Source organism: Stomoxys calcitrans, chromosome 2 (genome assembly GCF_963082655.1).
Source record: "Stomoxys calcitrans chromosome 2, idStoCalc2.1, whole genome shotgun sequence".
Lineage (NCBI taxonomy): Eukaryota > Metazoa > Arthropoda > Insecta > Diptera > Muscidae > Stomoxys > Stomoxys calcitrans.
Genome location: NC_081553.1, coordinates 229,987,933 through 230,015,162, shown reverse-complemented (window position 1 = coordinate 230,015,162; position 27,230 = coordinate 229,987,933). Strand labels below are relative to the sequence as shown.

Below are 27,230 nucleotides of genomic sequence, written 5' to 3'. Positions count from 1 at the left end.
ATTGAACATCTGTGATTGAAGATTATTGGATTTTTGTTAAGGTCGTTTTTGTGGCAAATTCTGCCAAAGGAAATTTCCAATAATGGTTTAAACATTCATACCTCGTTTTACACTTAAGACAGATACAGCTATAAGTGCAAATTCACAAAAGATAAAAAGTTTAAAATGCAATTTTACTTCACCCATAATTGGAGAAATATTCCTTTTTTTTAAGAATATTGTAAAATATGGCATCGATACAGACTATAAGGATTAAAAGAGATTATCTTTGTCACATAAGTCTGTAAATGAACATTTTCTTTATGGAAATGTTAATTTCATCGAAATAGTAGTCGAAGAAGTAGAAGTATATATAGTGGATACCTGGAGCCATCGTAGCGCAGAGGTAAGCATGTCCGCCTATGATGCTGAACGCTTGGATTCGAATCCTGGCGAGACCATCAAAAACAAGTAAGTGAGTGCTAAGTTCGGCCAGGCCGAATCTTATATACCCTCCACCATTGATCGCATTTGTCGAGTTCTATGCACGGTATCTCTTTTTAGACAAACAAAAAATATTGAATAAAAACAGCTATGCTACTGGAGCTATATCAAATGAATGCTGAACATTGTAGAAGTCATTGTGTAATATTTCAGTTCATTCGGATAAGAATTGCGCCTTGTAGGGGCTCAAGAAGCAAAATCGGGAGATAGGTTTATATAGGAGCTGAATCAAGCTATTGCTCGATTCAGACCATTTTAGACACGTATATTGAAGGACATGAGAGAAGCCGTTGTACAAAATTTCAGCCAAATCAGATGAAACTTGCGCCCTCTAGAGGATCAAGAAGTCAAGATCCCAGATCGGTTTATATGGCAGCTATATCAAGTTCTATACCGATTTACGCCATACTTAGCACAGTTATTGGAAGTCATAACAAAACATCTCGTGCAAAATTTCAGCCAAATCGGATGAGAATTGCGCCCTCTAGAGGCTCAAGAAGTCAAGACCCAAGATCGGTTTATATGGCAGCTATATCAAAACATGGACCGATTTAGCCTATTTACAATACCAACCGACCTACACTAATAAAAAGGTATTTGTGCAAAATTTTAAGCGGCTAGCTTTATTCAATCGAATGTTAGCGTGCTTTCGACAGACAGACGGACGGACGGTCAGACGAACGGACATGGCTAGACGCTTAGACGCATATTTCGAGGTGTTACAAACAGAATGACGAAATTAGTATACCTCCATCCTATGGTGGAGGGTATAAAATTTTCAGCGGTGCTTTTCCCCTCCTAATGCTGGCAACATTTGTGAAGTACTATGCCATGTCAAACTTCTCTCCAAAGAGGTGTCGCACTGCGGCATGCCGTTCGGTCTCGGCTATAAAATGGAGGCCCCTTATCATTGAGTTTAGACTTGACTGTACTCATTGATAAGTGAGAAGTTTGCCCCTGTTCCTTAGTGGAATGTTCATGTGCAAAATTTGCAATATATAGTAGAGATATACATAATGTATAGTCCGCTATCTTCCGAATGAATAAAGCTATCAATTCCAAGTTTTAGCAACAAAAAAAATTTTTTTGATGTAAGTTGGTTGGGTTATTTAATGGCGCCACAGGTGGCATTCAATGTTCGACACCGCCAAAACTAGCCCGAGTTAACTTGTTCTTAAAATGATCTTGAGAAAACATCAAAATTATTTTCAAATTTCTAGATTTTACTACAATAACTTAAAATGTTTGTATCTCCTTAAGCAAAGCTCTTATCCGTTAGAGAATGTGGAAAAACTATACACCATACTGACTTTTGACTGTGGGATCTAGTGGAGCTGATACCGTATCTATTTGGAAAATTTTGTGATAGGATTACTTTTTGACTTTTTTAACCACCAGAATGTACAAATATTTATCGACTTATATCCAATTCGGTCTGTACGGTTCTGTGTACTGTGTTTGTACTTCAAGGCCAAGAAGATTATGAGTCCATAAACAACATGACAAAAATCCTTTGTAAACCCCATTTTGTGTTTTGAATGCTAGATAGCCAATGGAGGGCACTTCTCAGCCAAATTATATGATTCCTTCAAGGAAAATAATCCAATTATGTCACCAATTTCCAATCCATAGTTTATGTTCCCTTCATGCAATGCAAATTTGCCCGTGAACATTACATTAAGGAACAGTGGCAAACATTCCCTACATTAGCCCTAAACAAATTTTCACATTCCTATAGCTTAGTCAAACAATTAGTTATAATAAATTAGTAAGGCTTAAACAAAATTGCTCCATAAAAAAACTCCTCTCTGCCACAAACCATTCATACTAATGAACAAAATTAAGTGCAATCGAGTACTGCATTAATATTCATTAAAGTAAAATGCGTCTTTTAAATAATTACCAAACACACGCATACTCGTACTCATGCATGAACGTAGTACTACGCCTTTATTCAGTAAACTTTATTATTTACACTTTATGAAATAGTTGTCCGTCCGTCTGTCCTTCCTTCACGTTTTGTTGACAACGATAATAACACTAACGAAAAACAAACTACAACAACAGCAACAACGTACGGGAGGAGTCATAGGAGAAGAAAAAAAACCAAAACAGCAATCCCAGTCATGCCACTTAATTAAAAACAAGAAAATTGTGCATATTAAATAATTTGAGTGTGTAAGCAAGACTAACTGACTGTGTGTGTGTGTGTTTGCATAACGGGTTAAAGTAGCTAACGATACTCGAAGGACCATTAAACTGGACGAAACTAAAAAAGGATGTACCAGACCATACACAGACACAGCTAGACGCTTACAGTCAAAAGCTTTAATTGTCATAACGGTTTTGTGTACGCTACACTATGAAGTGATGATAGTGTTTCAGTTCAAGCAGTGAAATTGAAATCCATAAACTGAACTTTATCATTATGCTCAAAAATAAACAAAAAAGTTTTAACAAGGCTTCAAGTTTGACTAGGCAGGAACTTATAAACCCAATTTACTATATATATAATATATACTTTATTTTTACTATATTTACTATATATATTCTATCATATTCCCGAGTTGGAATACATGTGAAAAGCCATAAATAAAAGATGTCATTTCCGAAATTTAGCTAAATCTCATAAAAATTGCGTCCTTCAGTGTCTCTAAAAATCGAAACGGAAGATCAGTGTATAAGAGAGCTATATCTACACAACCCAGCCAAACTTCGAGCGATTTAGAGGTTAGCTTGTCCGCCAATGACGCTGCACGCTTGGGTTCGCATCCGGGCAAGAACATAGGACGAATATTTTACTTAGTCTGGCTACATTCGTGGGGTACGTATTCATTCATTTAAAACTTATCTCAGATCTAACTCAGATCTTTTGCTCTGTTTAAGGAAATACACATATTTTAAGTTACACTTTAATAAAATTACTATTAGCAGTAAGTTCTTTTTTTACCCTCCACCATAAATGGGGGGGTATACTAATTTCGTCATTCTGTTTGTCACTACTCGAAATATTCGTCTGAGACCCCATAAAGTATATATATTCTTGATCGTCGTGACATTTTATGTCGATAAACGTCTTCTCTAAGAATGGCACGATGCACATCGTTTGGGTGCCGGAACATAGCAGAATAAGGGGAATGGGGCGAGGCAGTCCGAGTTAAGAGCGTGGATGATGATCGTGCATGTTACACTGTGGAACAGTAAAACGGTCGTTAAGACAACGAAAATTCTTTGGGACAATCTAGATCTTCAGAAGAAGAGGCTATTACTGAGAGGAAGTAGTACTAACCTCTAGTATGGCTTTCTGAATGAATAAGGATCACATATGACTTATGCAGAATAGCGCACTTATGCAGCATTCGCGGCTAACAAACTCTGGCACTTAGGTGCGTATATGATACCGAGCTTGGTTCAACATGGTGGCATATGATTAGGGGATAAGTCAAGTTTGGTAAAACTGCAAATTTAGTAAGACTTAAAATATTACCTTAACTGGCAATCGATTTTTAGTTAAAATAGAAAAAATTATCTGCGAATCATTTAGTAGAAACTAAGGTTTCAGACAAGGAGACAAACCTTATATACATGTCGAAACAAGTGCTTACAAAGGTTTTACGAAAACACAGCATTTGATACTCGACAAGGTTGACATTAAGGATCGAAAGTTAGCGACTTTATGAAACAAAATCTCGTCCAAATACGATATAAACAATCGAACTCCATATCGTTTAAGGTACCGTCAACATTCGTTGCAAAACCCCATGTTAATCTTTTAACTTTTATCCTTCTATCACTATATTGTTATGACCATTGTTACGAGCACTCGTAGTATAGTATAGTAGTATAGTATAGTAGTAGTATAGTAGTGGTATGGTGTTGGCTTTTAATCGACTGGGCCAAGAAGCAAAAATTTATTTTGCATATAAATTGCATGCATAAGCGATTGTCGTTTTTGTAAATTTTTTTGTTTCTACTTAACTTCTCTATTGTACACTGTATACTGTGTACTCTGTTGCGTTTTGGTGTACGTTCGTCATTAAAAAGGAAGTGTTAAAATGCGATTTGCTGTTATGGCCAGAACAAGAAAAAAACGACGAAACAAAACGACTCTGTTGCAAAGTGTTAAAATCCTTGTTTACGCATTTTTAATTGAGCAAAATGATGATACATGAAGCATTGTTTGAATAGAAAAGAAAATTCTGACCACAAGTCCATGTAAATGCAAGTTAAATAATTTATGTATTCGCAAGTCGATGGAGCCTTCATCACACCTGAGTGATTGAAAGCTATAGAAAGAAATCATAGTTAAAGATGAATGATGAGGATTCTTGCGAAATTAATATAAAGTTACTAAAGGATGATTTATTAGCTAGTTATTCCGTTTCTAACACCTCGTAATATTGACCCAAGACCCTATCGTCGATCTAGCTATGTCCGTTCGTCTGTCGAAATCACGATAGTGGTCGAACACGTAAAGCTAGCCGCTTCAAATTTTCCACAGATACTCAATATTGATGTAGGTCGCTGGGGATTGCCATATCGGATTAGATTTGGATATAGCTCCCATATAAACCGATTTGACTTCTTAATTTCGGAAGCAGCAATTTTTGTCCGATCTATCTAAAAAATTTTTACATAATATTTTGTTATGACTTTCAACAACTGTGCTAAGTACGGTCCGAATCGGTCTATAACCCGGTGTAGTTCCCATATAAACCGATCTCCCGATTTGACATCTTTAGCCACTGGAAGTCGAAATTTTTGCACATTATGTTCTGTTATGATCTCCTAATCGGTCTATAACCTGGTATAGCTCCCATAGAAACCGGTCTCTCGTGTATCATTGTTCGGCTGTATCGTATCATATCTTTAATCTTATCATCTAAATAGCAGATCCAAAGCCTGTTGGAAAAAAATGAAAACAGTCAAAAGCGTTTGGTAACAATATTTTTTATTTCACATGATAGGTCCTTAACAAACTACATACATATTACAATAAAGGTACAAATATGTAATGCAAAACAAAACAAAATTTACGGAATCTCAAAGTCAATCCTGGTCTTCATCGGAATTGAAAATAGGATCCAAATCATCTGTTATATGACGATCGCGTTCCTTACTTTGCCTTTCCTCTGCCGCCTCCAAAGCTGACCAAAAACTTTCCCTTTTACGCACTGGTGAATCGACTTCCTCCAAACTATCTTGGAATTGTTGCCAAAAACTGACTTCCTCATGCTGGGGAGCATCTGTCACTGGCTGATATTTCTCTGGTTGTTCTTCTTGTTGAAATGCATCCCAAAAGCTTTGCTCATTGTTCAAGGGATTTACCAAAGACTGGTACAATTCTTCCGAAGCTGGGGGAGACTTCAAAGACGGTTGATACTCTTCATTGGGTGCATCATTTTCCTGATCCTTCTCCTGAGATTGCGGATGCTTATATTCTGAACGATCTTCATTGGATTCTCTATAAGTTTGATAAGGGGCTGCTGCATCAGTTTGATGAAGTTGATGATAACTATCTTTTCCATAACTATTTTCCGGATAAGATTGTTCATCATAACGATCTTCATTAGTTTCTTGTTGATATTGAGGATAAAAATCTTCTTTGTCTGCTTGATATAGTGGATGGTGTCTTTGCTTATTGCCCTCTTGATAACGTTGGTGATTATGTTCTTCATTACCTATAGATGGTTTATGGTAATCATCTTCATTATACTTATTGTCTTCTTGATAATGTTGTTGGTAACGTTCTCCATTACCTTTAGATTGCTGATGGTAACGATCTTCATTAACTTCCTTTTGATGTTCTCTGTCTGGCTGATATAGTGGATGATATCTGTCTTTATTATCTTCATGGTTTCGTTGATGGTATTGTTCTTCATTACTCTTCGATTGCAGAGGGTATTGTTCTTCATGTCTTTGGTTTGGTTGAAGGTAAACATTTACTTTACCTTCTTGCTCACTTTGTCGATAACGCCTTTCATTGTCTAATGTTAATGCTCGCTCGCTCTGATAATGCAAATCCTTTTCATTTAAAAACTTAAAACTGTCTTCGTAGGGTTTTCCCAACTGAGGCTGTTCCACTTCTTCAGTTTTCATTTTCTCCAAAAAGGTTTCCAATTGATTGATTTCAGCAGCGGCCAATTCCAAATTGGGATAGGACACATGTTCGGGTATTTCTGGTGGTGTAATACTAAGTGAGGTATGCTTATCACCCGTCAGATGACCCATCATGGTCTTATAGAGAAAAGGATAATTCTTTTCAAAATTCATTTTGATGCGTAACAAACGTTCTAACATGGCCGGGGTGAGGACATTTTTATTGGGAACAGCTGGAGGAGTTGGCAGAGTCGGCGAAGCATAGTAGGTAGGATTAGCGGAAACATTTCGCTTGAAACGATTCAATAGGGATTCAAAGGTACCGCCACCTCCAAAAATTGGATTATACAAATTGAAGGGTCTTAGACGCCAAGGATCATTTAAGTGGCCTATACCTCGTAAACCCATGAATGGTCGCAAAAGTGATGGATGGTAATCCAACATGGAACGTTCACGTTCAGACATTTCATTTTCGTCGTATAAGTCTTCATTTACATATGAATTGGGCGGTAAGGCAGGTGCATATGCAGATGTAGATGCTAATGCAGGTGATGTTAACGATTCGGTGAAGGATTGTAATGATGGTTCTGATGGATTTGATGTTGGTGTTGCATTACTGCAGTATGGTTCAGTTGATGATTTATCAATGAGTAATGCGTTGGAAGGCGAATGGTGTTTATGATTTTTTGTTTATGGTTCATGAAATGCAAATGGAAATGGAAATAAATAAATTAATTTATGAAAATGTGAAAATAAATAAATAAAATTAAGAATATAAAAATATAAAACGAAATGGTGGAAATGTGTGCAAATCTAACAGACTTTTGGGGTTTGTGGAAGTAGTTGCGAAATGGTGGAAATGTGTGCAAATCTAACAGACTTTTGGGGTTTGTGGAAGTAGTTGCAAGTCATTTTTTTGTAAAAAAAGTGAAAATTATTTTTAGATAAAACACAAAAGAATAAAAATATAAATAATACTCAAAAAAATTACTCAAATTTTGATATACACATTTTTTTTTTTCTAAACAAAAATTTCGTTTGTCTAGATTTTTTTTTTGAAAAAGATCTTTTGTAGTAAACAAATTATCCTTTGCACCAAACAAAATGTATTTTGTGCTCCAAAAAATATATTTTGTCTTCAGCAAATACAAACTATTTTTGTACTAACATAATGCCTTTTATCCTGTCTGTTGTCATAAACAAAAATTTTTTCCTCCAAAGAAAATGCTTTTCGTATTACCAAAATGTTTTTTGTCAGAAAAAAATTTTGTACTTAACAAAATGAATGATGTGCTAAAAAAAGCATCTTTTTTTCTGAACGAACGAAATACTGTCATTTGCTTTAAATAAAACGTATTTTTCCTAAAAAAAAAAGGTATTTGTGGGAATTAATACTTTGACGGGACTATGAAAAGCTGAACTTAGTTTTAGTACCCCCATTCCACCACTACAGTCAGGCATGGCACGAGAGCATACAAATATTGAGGAAATAAAATTTAAATTTTAGAAAAAATTATTTACTATGTACTCGTAGTCCGAAACAAATTCTCTTTTGTCCTTAAGAAAATGTCTTTTGTCTTCCACAAAGTACTTTATGTCCAACATAAAATTTCGTTTGTTCTAAACAAAATGTCTGTTGCCCTAAACAAAATGTCTTTTGTTCTAAACAAAGTGACAAACGTCCTAAACAAAATGTGTTTTGCTCTAAATAAAATGTATTTTCTCCTAAAAAAGATAATTTTGGGAATTTTTTTTTTTTTTTGGCGGGACTAGGAGTGGCTGAACTTTGTTCTAATACCCCCATAACACCAGTACAGCCAGACATGGCACGAGAGTATAAAAACATTGAGGAAAAAAATTTGGAATTTTAGAAAAATTAATTAACCATATACAAGGAAATCATCAAATTTGTTTGACATCCCCCTAAAAAGTCTGTTAGATTTCCTGAAAATGGCACTGAAATGATTCAGTATGAAAAATAACTCGAATGTATGTTTGCATGTACTACGTACTACTGGTGTCGGATTAATTCGTTATGACTTAAAATAATTATTTCTAAAACGTTTATCGAACTAGAAACCTATTTGTTGGATTCGGATTTTTCAGTAGGCAAGGAAGACCCCCTTTTTGCCAAGGCACTTTTTGTGGGTCTTGATGACAATCTAGATTTTCGACGTTTTGGTTTCACTGAAGTGGGGCTTGCCGAATTAGTCGATGTTTGAGGTTTTTCGGTAGTGGTCGAGGTTAAGGGCGGACTTGTAGTAGTTGAGCTCGCTACTTCTGAGGACAATTTCGTTTGCCTTTCTTTGCTTACTTTACTCAATTCATGTAGGAAATCTAATATCTCCTCTATGTTTTTGTGTTGTTCTGTGCCATTTTCTTGCGTTAGGCTCTTGCTGATGGCATTGACCAATGGCTTGGATCTGCTGCCAGCTGCTCCCAGCTTTTTTACATGCCTATGATTTCTATATTTCCGGGCAATGTGTTTGTCCTCAGTACCGGGTATATGATTGCGTTTATTAGGCTTGTATTTACCTCTTAACGCATAGACACTATGGGTTGTGGATTCGGCAGGTTCCAACAAGTTGGAGGTCTGGGGCGAAACATCATCACCTTTTGTTATTTCCTCTTTGATGTTATTTGCCGCTTCTTGTGTCATGTCACTTTCTGCTCCACTACTCTCTTCATCGGTTTCTTCTTCATAACCCTCAGGACTATTCTCATTTTGGGGTTGGGGAGTCATCAGATCTACATCATGCTCGGATAGTGTTGTCTCCCTTTTAAAGGACTGCGTAGAGCCGTACATTAACTCTCCAGAGCTTTCAGTTTGAGGCAAAGCCAATTGGAAGCGACCATCTACCATATAGTCACGCTGCAGATCTTTGGTCAGGTGATTTTTATCATAGCCCTTTTGAGACATTTCATCTATCCATTCCTTGAATTTGGCCTCATCCTCTTTGCGTATTGTCTGGGTGGTGGTTTTTGTGTCATATGACTTCTTATCGGAGTCTTTTGTATGTCCCAAATCCGAATGCTTGAGGGCCTCCTCTAAGGTTTTTAACAATTTCTCTTTGCATTCTGAGCAACAGTCGGAGAGACGTTGTTTCAAGATTTCATAGATATTCTCAATGCTCTTGTCACAACTCTTGGTGGGCTTGTTGTGTTGCGGATTAAGGTCACTATACGAGATGCGAGCACTCTTCTCAATGGCATTGCAAGACGGCGGTTTAGCCACGGGTGGACTTAAGCGCACACCATATCGGTTGGGTTCATAGAGCCTAACCAAATTTCCTGCCATGGGATTTGGTAGAGTGGGTAATTTTACTGCCAGCGCAGCCTGAAGGGGAGTGGTGCTGTAGCTCAGCTCTGGTTTAGCATAAGGCACCGCATAGGGAAGAGGCTTTCCAGGGTGTATGGCCCTATAAAAGCCATTACGATTGCTAACAGCAGGATAGGCATTTGGATTAATGTCATAGTCATCTACTACTGCCACGGGCTCATAGGGATTCACTACTGACACATAGGGAGTTTGTTGAGACAGGTGCTGATGATGCTGTTGGTGCTGATGTTGATGTGGGTTAATGCTGGGTTTAACTTGATATGTATGCAAATTTTGTGGCACCTCATGATTCTGCACAGCCCCAGCAGCAGCCGACTGACTCACCCCAGCAGAATGGGCCACATATTGATTATATTGCGGCCCTCCGGAATTCACCGTCGCACTGGCCGAGCTATGAGCTTGAGTACCCACATGATTTTCTTCCTCTTTATGGGACTTTGGCGATGCACTCATATAACCACTCTCGGCTACATACTGATCCTGATGCTCACCTTTGTCATCGATTTCTGCAGTATCTTCGCCAGCGGAGATTTCCATGGGCGTTGCGTTGGCCTTGGCCAAAGCTTCACGTATCGCTTCGGCATTGTAGCGTTCCAGTGCTTGTTCGGGTGTTTCATTTGGATTCAAGGTAATTTCCTTCAAAGAATTTTTATAGGTTTTTCTCAACTCGCTCAATGAGTTCTCATCAATGGGCTCCAGTGCAGTGTAAGCGGCCGATCGCTTGGAGCGCTTACTGGTTTTTTTACCCGGTCTTACAACTATAAGAAAACTTTTATAATTGGCGAAATCATTAGAGGCTAACCTTTTTGTTTGATTTTTTAAATCGGCATTTCCCGAGGAAGTGTCGTCTAAGGATGAAGTTGATGTGGTACGTATGCGGTTGTCATCGGGTCTCGTCAGCAAGATCATTTTCTGAAATTCGTCATCTGTTATTGATGTTTTGGGGGATGATGAGGAAGAACAATTGATGTTGTTGTTGGTGGAGGTGGTTTTGGATGCAATGGGAGGAAGAGCGAGAACAGCATCGGGTGCAGAGAAAGAAAAATGCTATTGAACATGAGTGAGAGTTTTATAATTGGGCGATTAAGATGACTTATGTATGTACTTATATAATGAATGAAGTAGGAGGGCGACAATGGGGTGGAGAGTAATAATAAATAATAGTCCCAGAAAGAGAGAGAGAGAGAGAGAGAGGGAGAGAGAATTGGACACTACTATGAACTTCAAGGTAACGGTAAACAAACACAAGAAAACAAAGAGCATTTGCACTTTAAGCTACGAAGTGCTGAGATCACCATTGATAACGGCATTGTATATGAGAGGTGATATACATATGAACATGAATTTATTTATGGCAGGTTTATGAGGTCTTATAGGGCAGGAAGAAGAAAAAAAGCTTGAAAACTTAATTTGTAAACACTGAAATCAAAACTACAGATAGATAAAGATTTTGAGGTTCAAAAAAAGACCGGTTGATGGCGCTTGTGAGAATAGATAAATGAGAGTTATCCAAGTTTATGCCGCAAGCAGAATTTTGCGCTCAATGACATGCTGTTGGAGTCGTAGCATTTCTAAATACAGTCGAAACCGCATAATTGTAATACGTTTTAGTGACAAATTTCGCCTAAGTGAAACTTGATGGAAAGAATCATTCATTTCTGGTGTCATTCAATGCAATTGAATTCGCTTAAGTGAAAATACCGCTAAACCAAATTCTGTTTTAATAAAACTGTAAGTAAAAAAATATTTCTGAGGAAAGTAATCTGGAATTGGAAAAATTCTTGTCATTAATAAAATTCTCAAAATCATATTTTGATAAGTCGCTAACGAAAGTAATTTCATACAACATTATGCTTATATCGCTTAACTGGAAATATATTTCACTAATCCAAAATTATGAATTTTTAGCTTTTCATTTATCCGGTTTCGACTGTATTCATTATTTCCTTTCCCGTGAAGGGAACTATGGCTTAATGCACGTATATAGGGTTTCGTAAGTCTTAGCATCCAATATGTGTATCGTTTTTTCCTCTTATTTTGTTGTAAATTTGTTTTTTTTTTTAATTTTTTCGGCAGAGTTGCTTGCTTGGAAAAGAATTAAATAATTGACATCTATAAGCTTGACATTTGCTGTCAAATTTTGAGTGAAATAGTAATCCTCTTATTTTTTATCCTCTTTGATATCAAGTGTAGTACCAGAGAAACAGAGGGAGAAAGAGAGAGAGAAGAAGAGAAATCTTTAGGAACTACAACCATTTCCTAGATAACAGTAAACCATAACATGATTTGAAAATTTATTTTACATGTTAAAAGAAAAAGGTCATATATGCAAATGAATAAGTTTTAGTTTTATGAAAGGTACTGCAAGAAGTCCTAAAAACTAAATATCTTTAATAATCTTTGAAGTGGGAAGCGTATATGAATGATAGATAGATAGAAAAGGGGATCACGACATACATAAAAGGTGATTTTTTAGCTATTATCTTTTTGGCAACACTGGTTTAAACAGCCCACGCACGTTTCGTGTTTTGTTTTAGTGTCAAACATCTTCAGTTTGGTCTACAATTTAACCATGAATCGTCTTACAAACGAACAACGCTTGCAAATTATTGAATTTTTTTTTATCAAAATGTGTGCCCTGTTAAGAAAGTTCATCGCGCGCTTCTTCCATTAAGCGACGAAGCTCATTTTTGGCTCAATGGGTTCGTAAATAAGCAGAATTGGCGATGCATTCAGAAAAAGTCACAGTTTGGTACGGTTTATAGGCTGGTGGCTTCATTGGACCGTACTTCTTTAAAGAAGATGCGAATCGAAACGTAACTGTGAATGGTGAGCGCTATCGTGTGATGATATCCAACTTTTTTTTGCCCAAAATTGACATGCATGACATGTGGTTTCAACAAGACGGTGCCACATGGCACACAGCACGTAACAATTGTCACACACATTCTTGTCATTTGAATCAATAAACAAGTAAAAGCGTATACCCTCCACCATATATCGCGCATTTGTCAAATTCTTCGCCAAATATTTAATGGCAAACAACGGATTACGGATAAAAATGCATATTCTACTGGAGCTATATCAGGTTATGAACCGATTCGCGCCATACTTGCCTTGGATATTGGGGATCATAATAAGTACATGACATTGTGCAAAATTTCAATCAAATCTGATACCAACAGCGGCTTCCAGGGCCTCAAGAGTAAATGGGGAGAACGGTTTATATTAAAGCTATATCCGACTTTGGGCCAATTCAGACCATATTTGGCACATATGTTGAAAGTCTTAGGAAAAGCTGTTGTACAAAAATTTCAGCCATATCCAATAAAAATTACGCCCTCTAGATGCTTAAGACGCATAATCGGGAGATCGGTTTGTATGGCAGCTATATCAGGTTATGAATCGATTTAGACCATACTTGACATAGTTGTTGGAAGTCAAAACAAAACACTTCATGATAGATTTCAGTCAAATCTCTAGAGGCTCAAGAAGTCAAGATCCAAGATCGGTTTATATGGCAGCTATATTAAAACACCGATATATACCATGGACCGACCTACACCAATAGGAAGTATTTGTGCAAAATTTCAAGCGCCTAGCTTCCGAAAGCCAGCGTGCTCTCGACAGACAGACGGACGGACATGGCAGCGCTATACCGTTCGGACTCGGCTATAAAAAGGAAGCCCCTTATCATTGAGCTTAAACTTGAATCGGACAGCACTCATTCACATGTGAGAAGTTTTCCCTATTCTTTAATGATGATGAAGTCGATGATGACGAATGAAAAAAATGATCACAGATGAAAATGATGATGAGAAGAATATTTCTAATGCTACAAATTGAGAAAAAAAGGCAAAACAAACTCACCGGCATCGTTTGATGTTCTCGCAACATCTCTTCGATTTCGGCATCTCCTGTGGCAGTGCGATAATAACCTCCAGAACCATAAGCATTCGAACCGTAGGCACCACCGCCATAATAAGATGAAGGCTTGGGTTTGGCTGGAGCATAAGCACCACCGCCATAGGCTAGAGGAGGTGGTGGGGGTCTAGCATAACCACCACCATAACCATATGCCGGTGCAGCAGGAGCATAACCATATGCAGGCGGCCGAACGCTAGCACCACCAGCATTGTAGTAGTAATTGATTATGGGGGCATCGCCTTTGCCTTTGCCTTTGTTCTTATGCTTCTTATCATCACCACCCCTTGGATCCAAGGAATCAAAGAAATCGTCAAAACCTGAACGACCGGATGACGATAGAAGAAAATTGGGGTTAGACGCTTGCACATTATGGCGGAATGAACCAAAAAGATTACCTTTGTGACGAGCCATTCCAGCATTTTCGGGCATTTGAGGTGTGGCCTCGCCTTCAATGGGCATGGCGGCATCGGTTTGAGCCATCTGACGTTTACCGTTAGTCATTGCAGAAATAGCGGATTGATCTAGGTTGCCAGCTGGCTGAGTGGCTGTAGATTGACGTTGCAAAGGTGCAGCGGATTCTAAGCTGGTCGTTTGTCCAGTGGCAGCACTTGGATTATTTGCCTCTGGCATTTGTAATGGTGTTTGTGAAGGGACATTTGCCATTTGACGTTGTTGTTGCTGTTGTTGTAGAATTTGTCTACTCATATCAATGGAGGGATTGCTGAGCGTTGAGGGATTTCCCATGTTGGCCATTTGTTCTGCCAAGTCATTGAAATTTTGTCTCATTTGTTGAGTCTGTTGATCGCTGGCGATATTTGACTGGGCTCCTGGACTTTGTTGCTGCTCTCTCATTTGCTGGGTGTTTGAAATGCCACTAGGGTTGTTGTTGGTCGCAGTTGGCTGCTGAGCCATATTCATTTGATTGATATTTTCAGCAGTTCCTTCACTGCTCCTGCCATAGAACCATTCACGCTGCGTGGGAGTCATAGGTCCAGTCATGGTTTGGCTTTGACCTGTCAGGGGAATATTTTGCATTTGTTGCTGATCCTGTGTTAGTTGGCGCATTTGTTGGTCCTGGGTCATTTGTTGCTGCGAAACCTGCTCACGGATATCCTGTGAGCCTGTTGATCCTGTTGCTTGTCTTTGTTGTTCCTGTTGTTGCATTGGTGGCATGGGCAAGGCTCCTGGCTGTTGACCATTACTGGTCATCATATCTGGCATTTGCATGTTGTTTGTGTCTGTCCTACCAATATGGTGATGATGTACAAAATGAGCTGCTGGTGGACGACCGAACTGGGAAGGGCGACCATAGCCTCCAGGATAACCACCAAAGCTGTCGTAATGCGAATAAGAAGACCCATAGGGACCATATTGGCGAACATCTCCAGGAATTCTTTCGTTGGATTCCATGGACATTTGTTGCTGTTGCATTTGTTGTTTCTCGGCCAACCATTGTTCGTCGCTGCTCATAGTTTGCTGACGTGGCTCCGCTTGCTGGACTGGATTTGTCATCTGCGAAGCTTTCGAGGAGTCATTCATGTTCTGAGCATTATTCTCCTTTAGCCATGACATGTCTTGACCGTTGGAGGCAGCCATGCGGTAGGCATAGGCCATCATTTGCAATAGTTCATCCTTATTGATGCTAGATGCACCTGGTGTTTGACGCTTATTGGGATTTCCCAAAAAATCGCTGTTATGTTTTCCATTTGCCGACTTGTTCCTTAGCATTTGGTCCCTCTTCTTGGCATTGGAGGCCATTTGCAAGAGTTTTTGCACATATTCATCTTTCAAGGTCTTCTCGATATCGGCCAGGGTAATCTTGTACAGAGGAGTGGAGCTAAGTGTCAACGGCTTCAAAGATGGTTGATCCTCAGCTTTGCGTCCCTTAGCCTCTAGTTGAGCCTTTTTCAAGGCATTGGCCAGTTTGACCACCTCCTGCAATTGCTGCAACTCCTCAATCAATTGTCTCTCAAACGATGCCAATTTCATTTGCATTTTCAAATCCTCATCGGTAACGGCAAGGGGTTTGTCCGATTTAGTTTCATCGCTGGTGGTTGAGAAGGGGGAGGAGGAGCTATCCTTTGCATTTTTCTCGGCCAGACGGAACCATAGAATTGGTATAGTTTTCTTGGTTAGGGCCTCTCGCATGGCAGCTCTCAATTTCATTTCACTCATTTTCTGTGAGGCACCTTTGGGAGATATTCTAAAAGGCATATCAGGCTTAACACGTACCTCAGAAATATCCGAAGCGGCTGACTCTGGGTTTGAGTTTTGCAACCAGGATAGGTACTGGCTGGGATTAAACATGAAGCTTCCAGCACCACTCCTCTCTGAGGATGGCGCCGATGCCGGGGAAAATGTGGACGGCACAAACTGCTGCAGACTTCTAAACAAAGGCGAGTCCAAAAGGGCGCTGCTGTCGAATGGTAGGCCAGGAACCTGGTCATTACTACGTCTGGGGGCGAGTTCACTTTCCACCTGCTCGGTTTCTGTCATTGGGGATTGTGGTGGCGGTGGTGGTGGTGGTGGTGGAGTGGGCGTTGTTTGGCTATCCATGGGCGGCAGTGTTATGCTGAAGGCATCACCCATGCCTGCTAACACATTCTCGGGCAATATCGATTCTCCAAATGTTTGGCCAAGTTTGGCATAGTCAATGCCACCGGCTTCATGGACCGGCCCAAGAGGAGTCGACGACATCATCTCATTGAATCCCTCTCCCATAGTTCTGCTTAGTTCGGGCACACGCAGCGACAGTTGTTGGTTAATCGAATTCATTTGGTCTACAAAGTCCTGGAAAAAGTCTGGATTGCGTACCATGCGCTTCAGGGTCTCCTCAGTGGCCTGGGGCACCTGGACAGTCTTCTCACGCTTCTCCGGCTTATCGTTGGCCAGGACCAAAACAACTTTTGATGCTTCTGCCTGGGAATCTAGAGGTGCTCCAGCAAAGGGAGCTTGAGAAAACCAATATAATATGAGTTTGGCTATACCGGGAAAGGTGTTATAAAATGGATCCATACTTCTTCCTAAATTGCGACCGAAATTGTAACCAATATTATGACTGACACTCTTGAAGGGATCATAAGAAATCGATGGCACAAAGCTAGACGATAACGGCTGTCTCCTCAACTGGGGGCACATGAAAATAATCCGCAATCAATCAAGTGACCAAAGGACCTAGAGACTATAACCTACCTGATTAATGATTCTAGAAGCTTCGTTGCCACGGGCCCTACCCTCCTCCTGGCGCTTAACAATCTGTTGGGATGGTACAGATTCATCATCTTGGGCCGCAGCTGCCGCCAGCCGGCAAGAGTGACAGAATATGAGGAGCACAAACAAACCAAACCTTATGTAGAACTGGAAATAGTCGAGAGGGTAACAACACTGATCAACACACGCACACACACACTTGGCCTATGTGGGCCACCACTTTTCATTTCATACCCAATTCATGATGTATGCATTAAGGATCCAAAAGTCTTTGGTCTAACAACAATTTTGTCACTAATTCCTTTTCCGAAAGGACTTTCTTTTTTGGCTTAGATTATTATCCTTTTTCACTTTACACTTATTCGCAAATCCTTTGGCAATGGACACAATTTCACCCGCACTGACTTCTGTTGAAATAACCGCCGCGTTGTATTTACGTTTCGTTTACGAGCTCTTTAGCTAGCCGTTAGTAAATTCGAACTGAGTTTTAAACGACCGGTCGGCCGTAAGTTATAGACTTCATACTGCCATGACCCTCTTTGGCAAAAGTGCACACGTCTATGGAAGTGTTGCTCTTACTTGGCCATATTTTTGTTGCCATTCGCTGTTAACCCAATTAAATGTGAAATTTTGCACTTTTAGCCCATACTCTTAACCCAAATTCCTAGTTTTTGACATTTTTGGTGTTGGTGTTGGTGAGTTCTTCTTATTTGCTTTTTGGTGTCTGTTAGCTTGGCTTTGTTTTTGTTCTCATGCAGTTGTGGGTTCTATACTTCATTTCCCGGTAGAAAATTGAGCGAACGCGATCAGGGACATTTCTATCGAATTATTTGACATTTTGAAATATTCAATTTCGATTGTGGCTTAAGATCACGCATTTCTTGCTTGGAACATGTCATTGTACATGGTCATTTAGATGATGCTAGACATCGAAGAATTTAGCGTTTCGGCTGCACCAATAACAACAACCATAGCCCCACAGTCACATATTGCTTTTGCATTTGGTCATACACTTTTGTAGCAGTTCTCCATCGTTCACTCGCTCGTGAAATTGAGATTTTTGCATATCTAAGCGAATTTTGCGCAGTAAGCTAATGTTGTGCTACTGCTGATAGGTTCCAGGCAAATTGATGAATACACGGGGAAAATTATTATTTTACTACGCACCACCATATGTGTACCGCTTGACTAACAGTCTAACAACAATCTGAATCCCATATGATCTTTATTGGTCAATGAGTTCGGTCGGAGGGTCATTTCAGTTTGAATGGTAGTTGTACACCATTCTTCAAAGACTTCACTTGAGCCTGATATTCTCATAGGCATTTTGGAAGTGGGAAGGCCCCCAAGGTGGTGGGTGGTTGGTGGGTTAAGGGGTTGGTGTGGACCCCCAGATCCCGAATTTGGGTATCAATTTCGTGTTGTGCTGCCAAATACTTTTCATTTGAGCCCCATAGAGCCATAGTCGGTAAATATGTATGTGTGATTTAGGGGTTTTTGGATGATGGAGTGGACCACCAGACACTTAGACCTGAAATATCTCAGCATCATGCTCTACTCTCAAATACCATTTATTTAAACTCCATATTGCCATTCTTTTAAGGGGAGTTTATGGAATAAGCCGTCCCCCAAACACTTGGCCCCAAAATTGTATATCAAATTAGTTTTCTGGTTTTAAATACCTTTGATTTGAGCCCCACATTGCCATGGTCGGTAAACTTTGTCTCCCATTTGGATATCAGATTTGTATTGTACTCCCAAATAGCTTTCAATTAGCCCTATATTGCTATGGGCAGTTTGGGGGGTGTTTTGTGGACGGGGTAGACCCCCGAATTCGTGCAACAGCCTCATAGATATCAGAATCGTGCTTTAGTCCCAAAGACCTTTCATTTGAGGCCCATATTGCTATGGTCGCAAATTTGGCCTCTTTGGGGGGTGTTTTCGGGGAGGGTTGCCCCTTAAACACTTTGTCCCACATTTGGATATCATATTCGTATTCTTCCCTCAAATTCCATTTATTTGAGCCCCATATTGCCATGGTCAGTAAGTAAGACCTCTTTGGGGTGTGTTTCGGGGAAGGGGTGGGTGGACCCTCAAAACTTGGTTTCTCATTTGTATATCAGATTTGTATTCGCAAATACCTTTCATTTGCGTCCCGTATTGCCATGGTCGATAAATATGTCCGATTATTGGATATCACATACGTTTTCTTATCTTAAATACTTTTTATTCGAGTTCCATATTGTCGTGATTGGTCTATATATATATTTGGTAGGTTTTGGGGGTGGGGCGGCCCCTTAGGTACCGTATTCGGAATATGGTAACCAAATTTTTGTTTTTTGGTTACTATAAGAGAGCACACCAACTTTAACTCAAATCGCACCACCAATCACCGAGATCTGGCGTTTCTGAAAATTATGGCAAGGGGGTGGGTACGCTTCATATATCAAAAAATGTTGTACCCATATAAACCGATCTCCCGATTTGCTTTCTTGAGCCCTTACAAGCAGCAAATTTTGTCCGATTTGGCTGAAATTTTGCATGTAGTGTTCGGTGAGGACTTCTCACAAATGTGCCTAGTACGGTCCAAATCAGTCTATACCCTGATATAGCTCCCATATAAACCGGTCTCTCGATTCCTTGTCCTTGTTCTGTTCCTAGAAGCTTTAATTTTGCTAGTTTGACAGAAGTTTGGTATGTAGAATAAAATTATGCCCCTCAATTAAATAAAGTTTGTATACATTTTTAGTAGAATCCATGGTGGTGGGTTCCCAAGATTCGGCCAGCCGAACTTAGCACGCCTTTATTTGTTTTGACTAAAAAGTGAAAAAAAAACACTTTTTCACTTTTTTTGGTTTTGATCTACTTCTACGAAATTCCAAATGGCAAGTTATTAAAAACCTCTCGACATTCTTACCAAATATGGTATAGATTATATGGCATATACCAAATGTAGGTCTTGGGCGTATTAATTACCCGATATAAACTAAATATGGATCAGTGGGTTTTTTTGACACTACGATATTCTGGCCGGTGTGCTGTAGATTGCTGTTTATGTGGACAGCATATTCTCTCAAACAAAGTACTACGATATCTCCTTTGGTAAATACCAATGTTACCCAAGTTTGTCGTATTCTTTCTCTTTCTCACTCGCTTCCCTCTCTGTCTCGCTCTCTCTCTCTCTATCTGACTCTCCCTTTTTCTCCCACGCTCTTTCTCTCACTCGTCCTCTTCCCACACTCTCTTCCTCTCTCGTCTTCTTTCCCACTCTCGCGTTCTCTTTACCTCTCTCTCGTCCTCTTTCCCCCTCTCTCTCTCTCGTCCTCTTTCCTTCTTTCTCCCTCCCATTCGCCTTCTTTCCCTCTCTCTCTCTCGTCCTGTTTCGGGTAATAAATGAATCTTTTATGGCCTCAATACCCTAAATCGGGAGATCGGGTGATCTGTCTAAGGGCAGCTATATCCAAATATAGTTCGATGTGATCCGCACTTCACAGAAATTAATAGGGGTCTACCAGAACTCACTCAAATAACCTATTTATTGCCTCAAGACTTTAAGTTTGGAGATCAGTCTGTATAGCGGCTGTCTTATATATTGTATAAAATTGAATTTGTGTTTGTTTGTCGGTTTAATTTGTTTGTTCCGTATAGACTCAAAAACGCCTGAACCGGTTGCCTTGAAATTTTCACAGATTATGTAGATTGATCTGAAAGAAAACATAGGCTTTGTAATTTTTTGATATCGGGAGGGGGCGGACCCTCCCCCTTACCCCAAAAGTACTACCCAAAAATAAAAGTGGAGCGATCCGGACAATATGGGATTCTAATGAAAGGTATTCAAGAGTAGAGTACGAATTTCATAATAAAATTTGGGTCCAAGTACCTGGGGGCCGCCCCAGGTCCAAAACGCCTTAAAATAGGTTTATTTGACGATCATGACAATATGGGACTCAAATTAGAAGTATTCGGGAGTAGATTACGAATATAGTCAGGAAGAAGAAATATGCTTTATAATTTGTTGATATCGAAAGGGGGCGAACTCTCCCCGTTACCCCAAAAATACCACCCAAAATCACAAGTGAACCGATAAAGACAATATGGATATCAAATGAAAGTTTTTCAAGAGTAGAATACGAATATTGGTTCCCAGGAAGCCCTAACTCCAAAATGTCTAAAAACAGACAAATTAGTCGCCCATATCAATATGGGGCTTAAATGAAAGGTATTCGTGAGTAGATTATGAATCTGGAATACAAAATCAGATCGAAGTGTAGGGGGTCACCCCACCCCCCCCAAAAACTGCCCAAATGGGCATCTGACCCATCATGATTATGTGGGACTCGGTTTGTTTATTTGTTCCGTAGAATCAAAAAAAAGGAAACATACTTTTGACCCTCATACCACCCTTACACCAAAAACTCCACCCAAAACCAAAAGATTACTGATGGGCACAATATGGGTATCAAATGAAAGGTATTGGAGATTAGAAAATAAAAATCATATTACATTTTGGGTCCAAGTACCCAGCGGGCCACCCCAAGCCAAAAACTCCTCTATACAGAAATATTCGACGTTCCTATCAATATGGGACTCAAATGAAAAGTATCCAGCAGTAGATTACAAATATGGCGTAAAAATATAGGTCCGAATAATGGGAGGTCGCCTCACCCCCAAGTGCCACCAAATGGGCATATCAGCCTACCATGACTATATAGGATTCAAATAGTACATATTTGGGAGCAGACTCAAATATGACATTAAAATATGGGTTCAAGTCAAGGTGGCTCTTTTCCTCCTAAAAATACGTCGAATAGATTAATTGGCCCATTATGGCAATATGGGACTCAAATGGAAGGTATTTAAGAGTAGAATTTGATATCCAATTTTGGGGATACGCTCTAAATCACCCTTAAACTGAATTTTATCAATATTGAGCTCAAATCAACGGTATTTGGGAGTAAAGATCGAATTAGATATCTATTTTCAGGGCAAAGTGCCGGTGGGCTCCCCAGCCCCAAAACACCCTCCAAACGGTTCATACTTACCGACCATGACAAAATGGCGTTAAAAGTAAAGGGATTTGGGAGTGGACACGAATATGATATCCATATTTGAGTCGAAATGTCTAACCTAAAAATCACTTCTCATTACCCTAATTTCAAAAATACAAGATCTCGTAGATTGGTTATGCGATTAGTTCGAAATTTTTTGCACTCTAACAATCACCAAAAAAATGGTTTCTATGGTTGGGGACGGGTGCCGCGGGGACAGCCCAAAACCGCCAAATGGATATATGGACCAATCACGACAATATAGAGCCATGTGTTTGGGGAGCCGCCCCACCCCAAAATACCTCCCTATTATATAAAAGCTATTTGGAGTGGATATTTATTGATTTTCGTAAAATTTATATTAATTTTTGGGACAAAGACCCTGGGGTCCACCCCACCTTCAAACACAACTTATTAACCGATCATGACATTATGGGACTCATACGAAATGTTTCTGAAAGTAGAGCACGAATCTCATAATTACTTTGATGGCCAAGTGACCACCCCCGAAATACCCCCAAACCCGAAATATTTACCAATGCAGTAATATGGGGCTCAAAAGAAAGACATTTGAGAGTAGAGTAAAAATTTGCCCAGGAACCGAGCGGGGGCAAACTTTTCATACATCAATGAGTGCTTTCCGATTCAAGTTGAGTTTATCAACGATAAGGGACCTTTTTTATAGCCGAGTCCATACTGTGTGCCGCATCTCTTTGGGGAGAATTTTTTACATGACCTACATGGTATTGTTCCTCGCAAATGTCGCCAGCATTAAGAAGGGATAACCACCGCTTTAAATTTTGTCCGAAGTTCCGCCGGGATTCGAACACAGGCATTCATCGTCATAGGTGGACATAGGCTACAGAAGCACGATATCCATATTCAGGGCGAAGTGTCCCCACCCTAAAAAGATATTAGAGATTTAAAGAAGGCACAGCGGAGCGGGCCCTGTCCAGCCAGTATATAACTAAAATCCGATTTTATGAGATCAAAAGATCAGGTTTATATACGAAGATACGAAATCATCAAAAATATTTTGAAAGATTTTTTTTACTTAAGATATCTGAAAAATTATAAATACCCAAAAAGGTATTTACCCAATAAATACCCAAGCGTTGGGTATTTACCCGGTAGAAACCCATCTCTAGTCATGAATTAATATATAAAACTTTGTAGAGGATATAGCCCTTACTTAGCTGCCCATAGAACTTTAATTGTGTTCATTATTAAACAATTTTTTTTTAACCAATTTCGTAGAGTGTATAAAAATTTTAACCACGAAATAAAACTGACTCACAGCAAATCTGCTATCTCAGCGCCCAACCTAAATTTGCCTCAATAATTTTCGTTTTTTGTCTTACCTACAACTAGTAAAAAATGTAAACATTTCAACAGCACAAAAAAAATTTGCTTAATTGCCGCAAAGAGTGGAGCCGGACGGAAAAAAAATTGGTGTAAAATACAAACAGTTGCCTACTGTATCAGTTTCATACAAATCTCAGCAATCTGCAAGCAAATTGTGAATTTTAAATAAAAGAATTAATTAATTTATGACGAAGTTAGAATGAATATCTTAAAAGAATAGCGGACGTAAATGTACGTAATTGTAATTTTATAGAAAATCTATTCAAACTTAAATAAAAACAAATTAAAAAAAGTTAAATAAATTTCGTCCAAAGTCACGCAAAATTTCGTACAAATTTTATTTTTTAATTTTTTACAAGAAATTTTATTTGCAAAATTTAATTTTCAAAGCAAATATCATCGAAGTATATATTTTTATAGGAAATTCAATCGAAATTTAATTTTTATAAAAAAAATTGGTTGAATTTTAACTTCTATAGAACATTGCGTCATAAATTCCCATAGAAAAATTCGTTAAAATTGGATTTTCATAAAATATTTCGTCAAATTTAAATTTTCATGGGAAATTTTTCGAAATTAAATTTTTATTAAAAACTTTCGAATAAATAGAGATTTAACTGAACATTTCCAAAAAAAAAAGTGATTTTCAAAAAAAATTCTTTAAAATTTTAAAACAAAGTTTTTGAAATTTGATTTACAAAAAAAGTTTCTTCAAAATTTGATATTTAAAGAAATTTTCTTCGAAACTTAATTTTTATAAAAATCACCATTAAAAAAATATTTTCATAAGAAAATGTGTCATTCAATAAGATTTTTATGAGAAATTTTCTTAAATTTGATTTCAAAAAAATTTCCTCAAAAATTAATAAAAAAAAATTTGAGGAAATTTTTTTGAAATAAAATTTAAGAAAACTTCTTATAAAAATATTGTTCTTGTTTCTATTTTCAAATAGAAAAACAAAACAACAAAAACCCTTTAAGGGTCTTCACAATGCATGTAATCTTTTAGTGGCATTACAACCTGATGAGTCTCTGACAAGGGCCGAAATCGCGATCGTTGTGACCTGCCCTAAACATTTAAACACACCACATTTTCGAGACTCCTTAAAAAATTTTTGTTGTTTTGTTTTTCTATTTGAAAATAGAAACAAGAACAAAAACAAAAGCACACTTGGTCAAAGCTGGAAGTACAAACCCGATAACAAAATGAAATAATTTTGTGACCAAATAAAAGAAGCGAAAAAACGAATGAAATAAATTGGACTTTTACAAAAATGAGATATTTAAACTACACAAAACTTCCCTTAAAATTAGAATTTTGTAAAAAATTCTTTAAAATAAACCTCGGACTTTTCTTAGAAAATATGCTAGAGAATTTAATTTCATAAAAATTGAGTGAAAATTTTGTCGCGCGTGTAGACGAGTTGATAGCGTGCTCCGATTACTAGTGGGGGTGGCAATCCCATGGCAGCCGGTTGTACGTACCGCCGACTCAGTGTACAACACACTGCTACAACAACCACCACTAGAGGGGTCATAGGACAGATCGCCGCGGGAACCTGATGAACATTGGTTATTTAAAGACGCCAATAACTCTCCTTGTCATATCGAGCAACATAGGCACTCAGTTTTTATACCCTCCACCATAGGATGGGGCTATACTAATTTCGCCATTCTGTTTGTAACACCTCGAAATATTCTTGATCGTCATGTCATTTTAAGTCGATCTAGCCATGTCCGTCCGTCTGTCTGTCGAAAGCACCCTAACTTTCGAAGGAGTAAAGCTAGCCGCTTGAAATTTTACACAAATACTTTTTATTAGTGTAGGTCGGTTGGGATTTTAAATGGGCCAAATCGGTCCATGTTTTGATACAGCTGCCATATAAACCGATCTTGGGTCTTGACTTCTTGAGCCGCTAGAGGGCGCAATTCTCTTCCGATTTGACTGAAATTTCGCATGAGGTGCCTGAGCCTGATATGACTGCCATAAAAACCGATCTGGGATCTTAAATTCTTGAGCATCTAGAGGGCGCATTTCTCATCCGATTTGGAAGATATTTTGTACAACGGCTTCTCTCATGACCTTCAACATACTACAACATTATATGGTCTGAATCGATCAATAGCTTGATACAGCTCCCATATAAACCGATCACCCGATTTTGCTTTTTGAGCCCCTACAAGGTGCAATTCTTATTCGTATGAACTGAAATATTACACAATGACTTCTACAATGTCCAGCATTCATTTATGGTCCAAATCGGACTATAACTTGATATCGCTCCAATAGCATAACAGTTCTTATTCAACTCTCATCCGATATAGCCTTTTTCGGCTGTAGTGGGCATAAATAAAGCAATTTTAGTCCGATCTGTACAAAATTTAGCATGAGGTGTTTTATTAAGCGTTCCAACTTGTGTGCAAGATTCCATAAAAATCGGTTAAGATAAACTAAAAGCACTCATATATATTTTTAGCCGATATAGGTTTTTAAGACTAAGAAAACCCTGCAAGGTTTTATTCGATATTTCAATAGGTATATAAAATTAGAATTTTACTAGATTTGAACATTTGTAAGTTGTATGTATTGAAAGCGGTAGATAGCCTTGGTAGTGTAGGGTATTATATAGTCGGCTGCGCTCGACTTTTGTCAGTTTTGTACTCTACTCTCAAATAGCTTTCATTTGAAGCCCATTTTCATTAGGTAAGGCTGACCAGAGGGTGAGAATTTTAACGCGTTCCATACCATTATGGGCACACACCCAAGCTAATGAAATGTAACCTTAGAAAAGTCTATACCAGAAATTCTGTGCTCCGCACATTATTCATTCTATGCTTTTAAGTTACATCAAGTTTGGTATTGTGTTCACTCCTAAGTGCCGGAATCTATTAGCAAAAGATTTTTCCTTATTCGTAGGATCTTGGCAATAAAACGAGCCAAAAAATCAAAACTTCAAAATAAAGATGCAAACTTAACGCCGTTTTACTTGTTTTACAGACATATGCCTACATGTATCTTTGATGAAATTAGAGCCCGGTTTAATCAAAAGAATTGCATATTTATTGCATATTTCCGGCACGAGATAGCTGTGAGCACCTCACAGGCTGGAACATTAAGATCCGACCTGTGTGGCGTTCATTGCTGTAACGATAAGCTTAGCTGCGTGCTACCGGGAGCGTGCATAGCTTGCGGATAGTGCAATGCTCCTTACGGAGTAACTGCAATGACAGTCGCGGACACTCAGCGTTATCGAGCGGAGAGTCTGAGTAAGAGGTCCGGCGGCACCGGCTCTTGCACAAATACTGAGTACCTATAATACTCGATATGACAAGGCGAGTTATTGGCGCCTTTAAATAACCAATGGCCACCCTGTTCCCGCGGCGATCAGTCCTTTGGACCGGAACGAGCTTGCTCATCTACAGCAGCTTGACGAGGGTCGCCACATCCACAAGCAAATGCGGTTACAACAACAACTGTTAAAATTTTATACACACAAAATCATCCAAAGACTGGAAAATTTTTGCGTGAACCACTGCGCAAAAATGGAAAAAGTTATCACTTTAAAACCGATCTTTAACGACAGCTTTGAAGTCTACCTTCTAATCCACATATTCCAAATAATTGTGTAATTATCGAATTTTAGGAAAAAACTTGAAAAAATTAGCCAAAAGACTGTGAACCATGGAAAAAGTTGGCGAGTTGGTTCATTCATTATTACATAACCTTATAACTGGATTTAAGAAAAATAACTTCAAAA

General features: G+C 38.7%; 1 protein-coding gene across 1 annotated transcript; it reads right to left on the bottom strand.

Annotated features, from left to right (window-relative positions):
* Positions 1 to 5,427: 5,427 nt before the first annotated feature.
* On the bottom strand, positions 5,428 to 17,543 carry LOC106080386 (uncharacterized). The gene is made up of 7 exons (XM_059361795.1): positions 17,294 to 17,543; positions 17,042 to 17,206; positions 16,867 to 16,975; positions 14,245 to 16,800; positions 13,793 to 14,166; positions 8,664 to 10,969; positions 5,428 to 7,198 (listed from the first exon to the last, which is right to left on the bottom strand). Exons 1-7 carry the CDS (start codon positions 17,300 to 17,302, stop codon positions 5,533 to 5,535), a joined length of 7,185 nt encoding a protein of 2,394 aa, XP_059217778.1. The 5' UTR covers positions 17,303 to 17,543; the 3' UTR covers positions 5,428 to 5,532.
* Between the last annotated feature and the right edge of the window lie 9,687 nt (positions 17,544 to 27,230).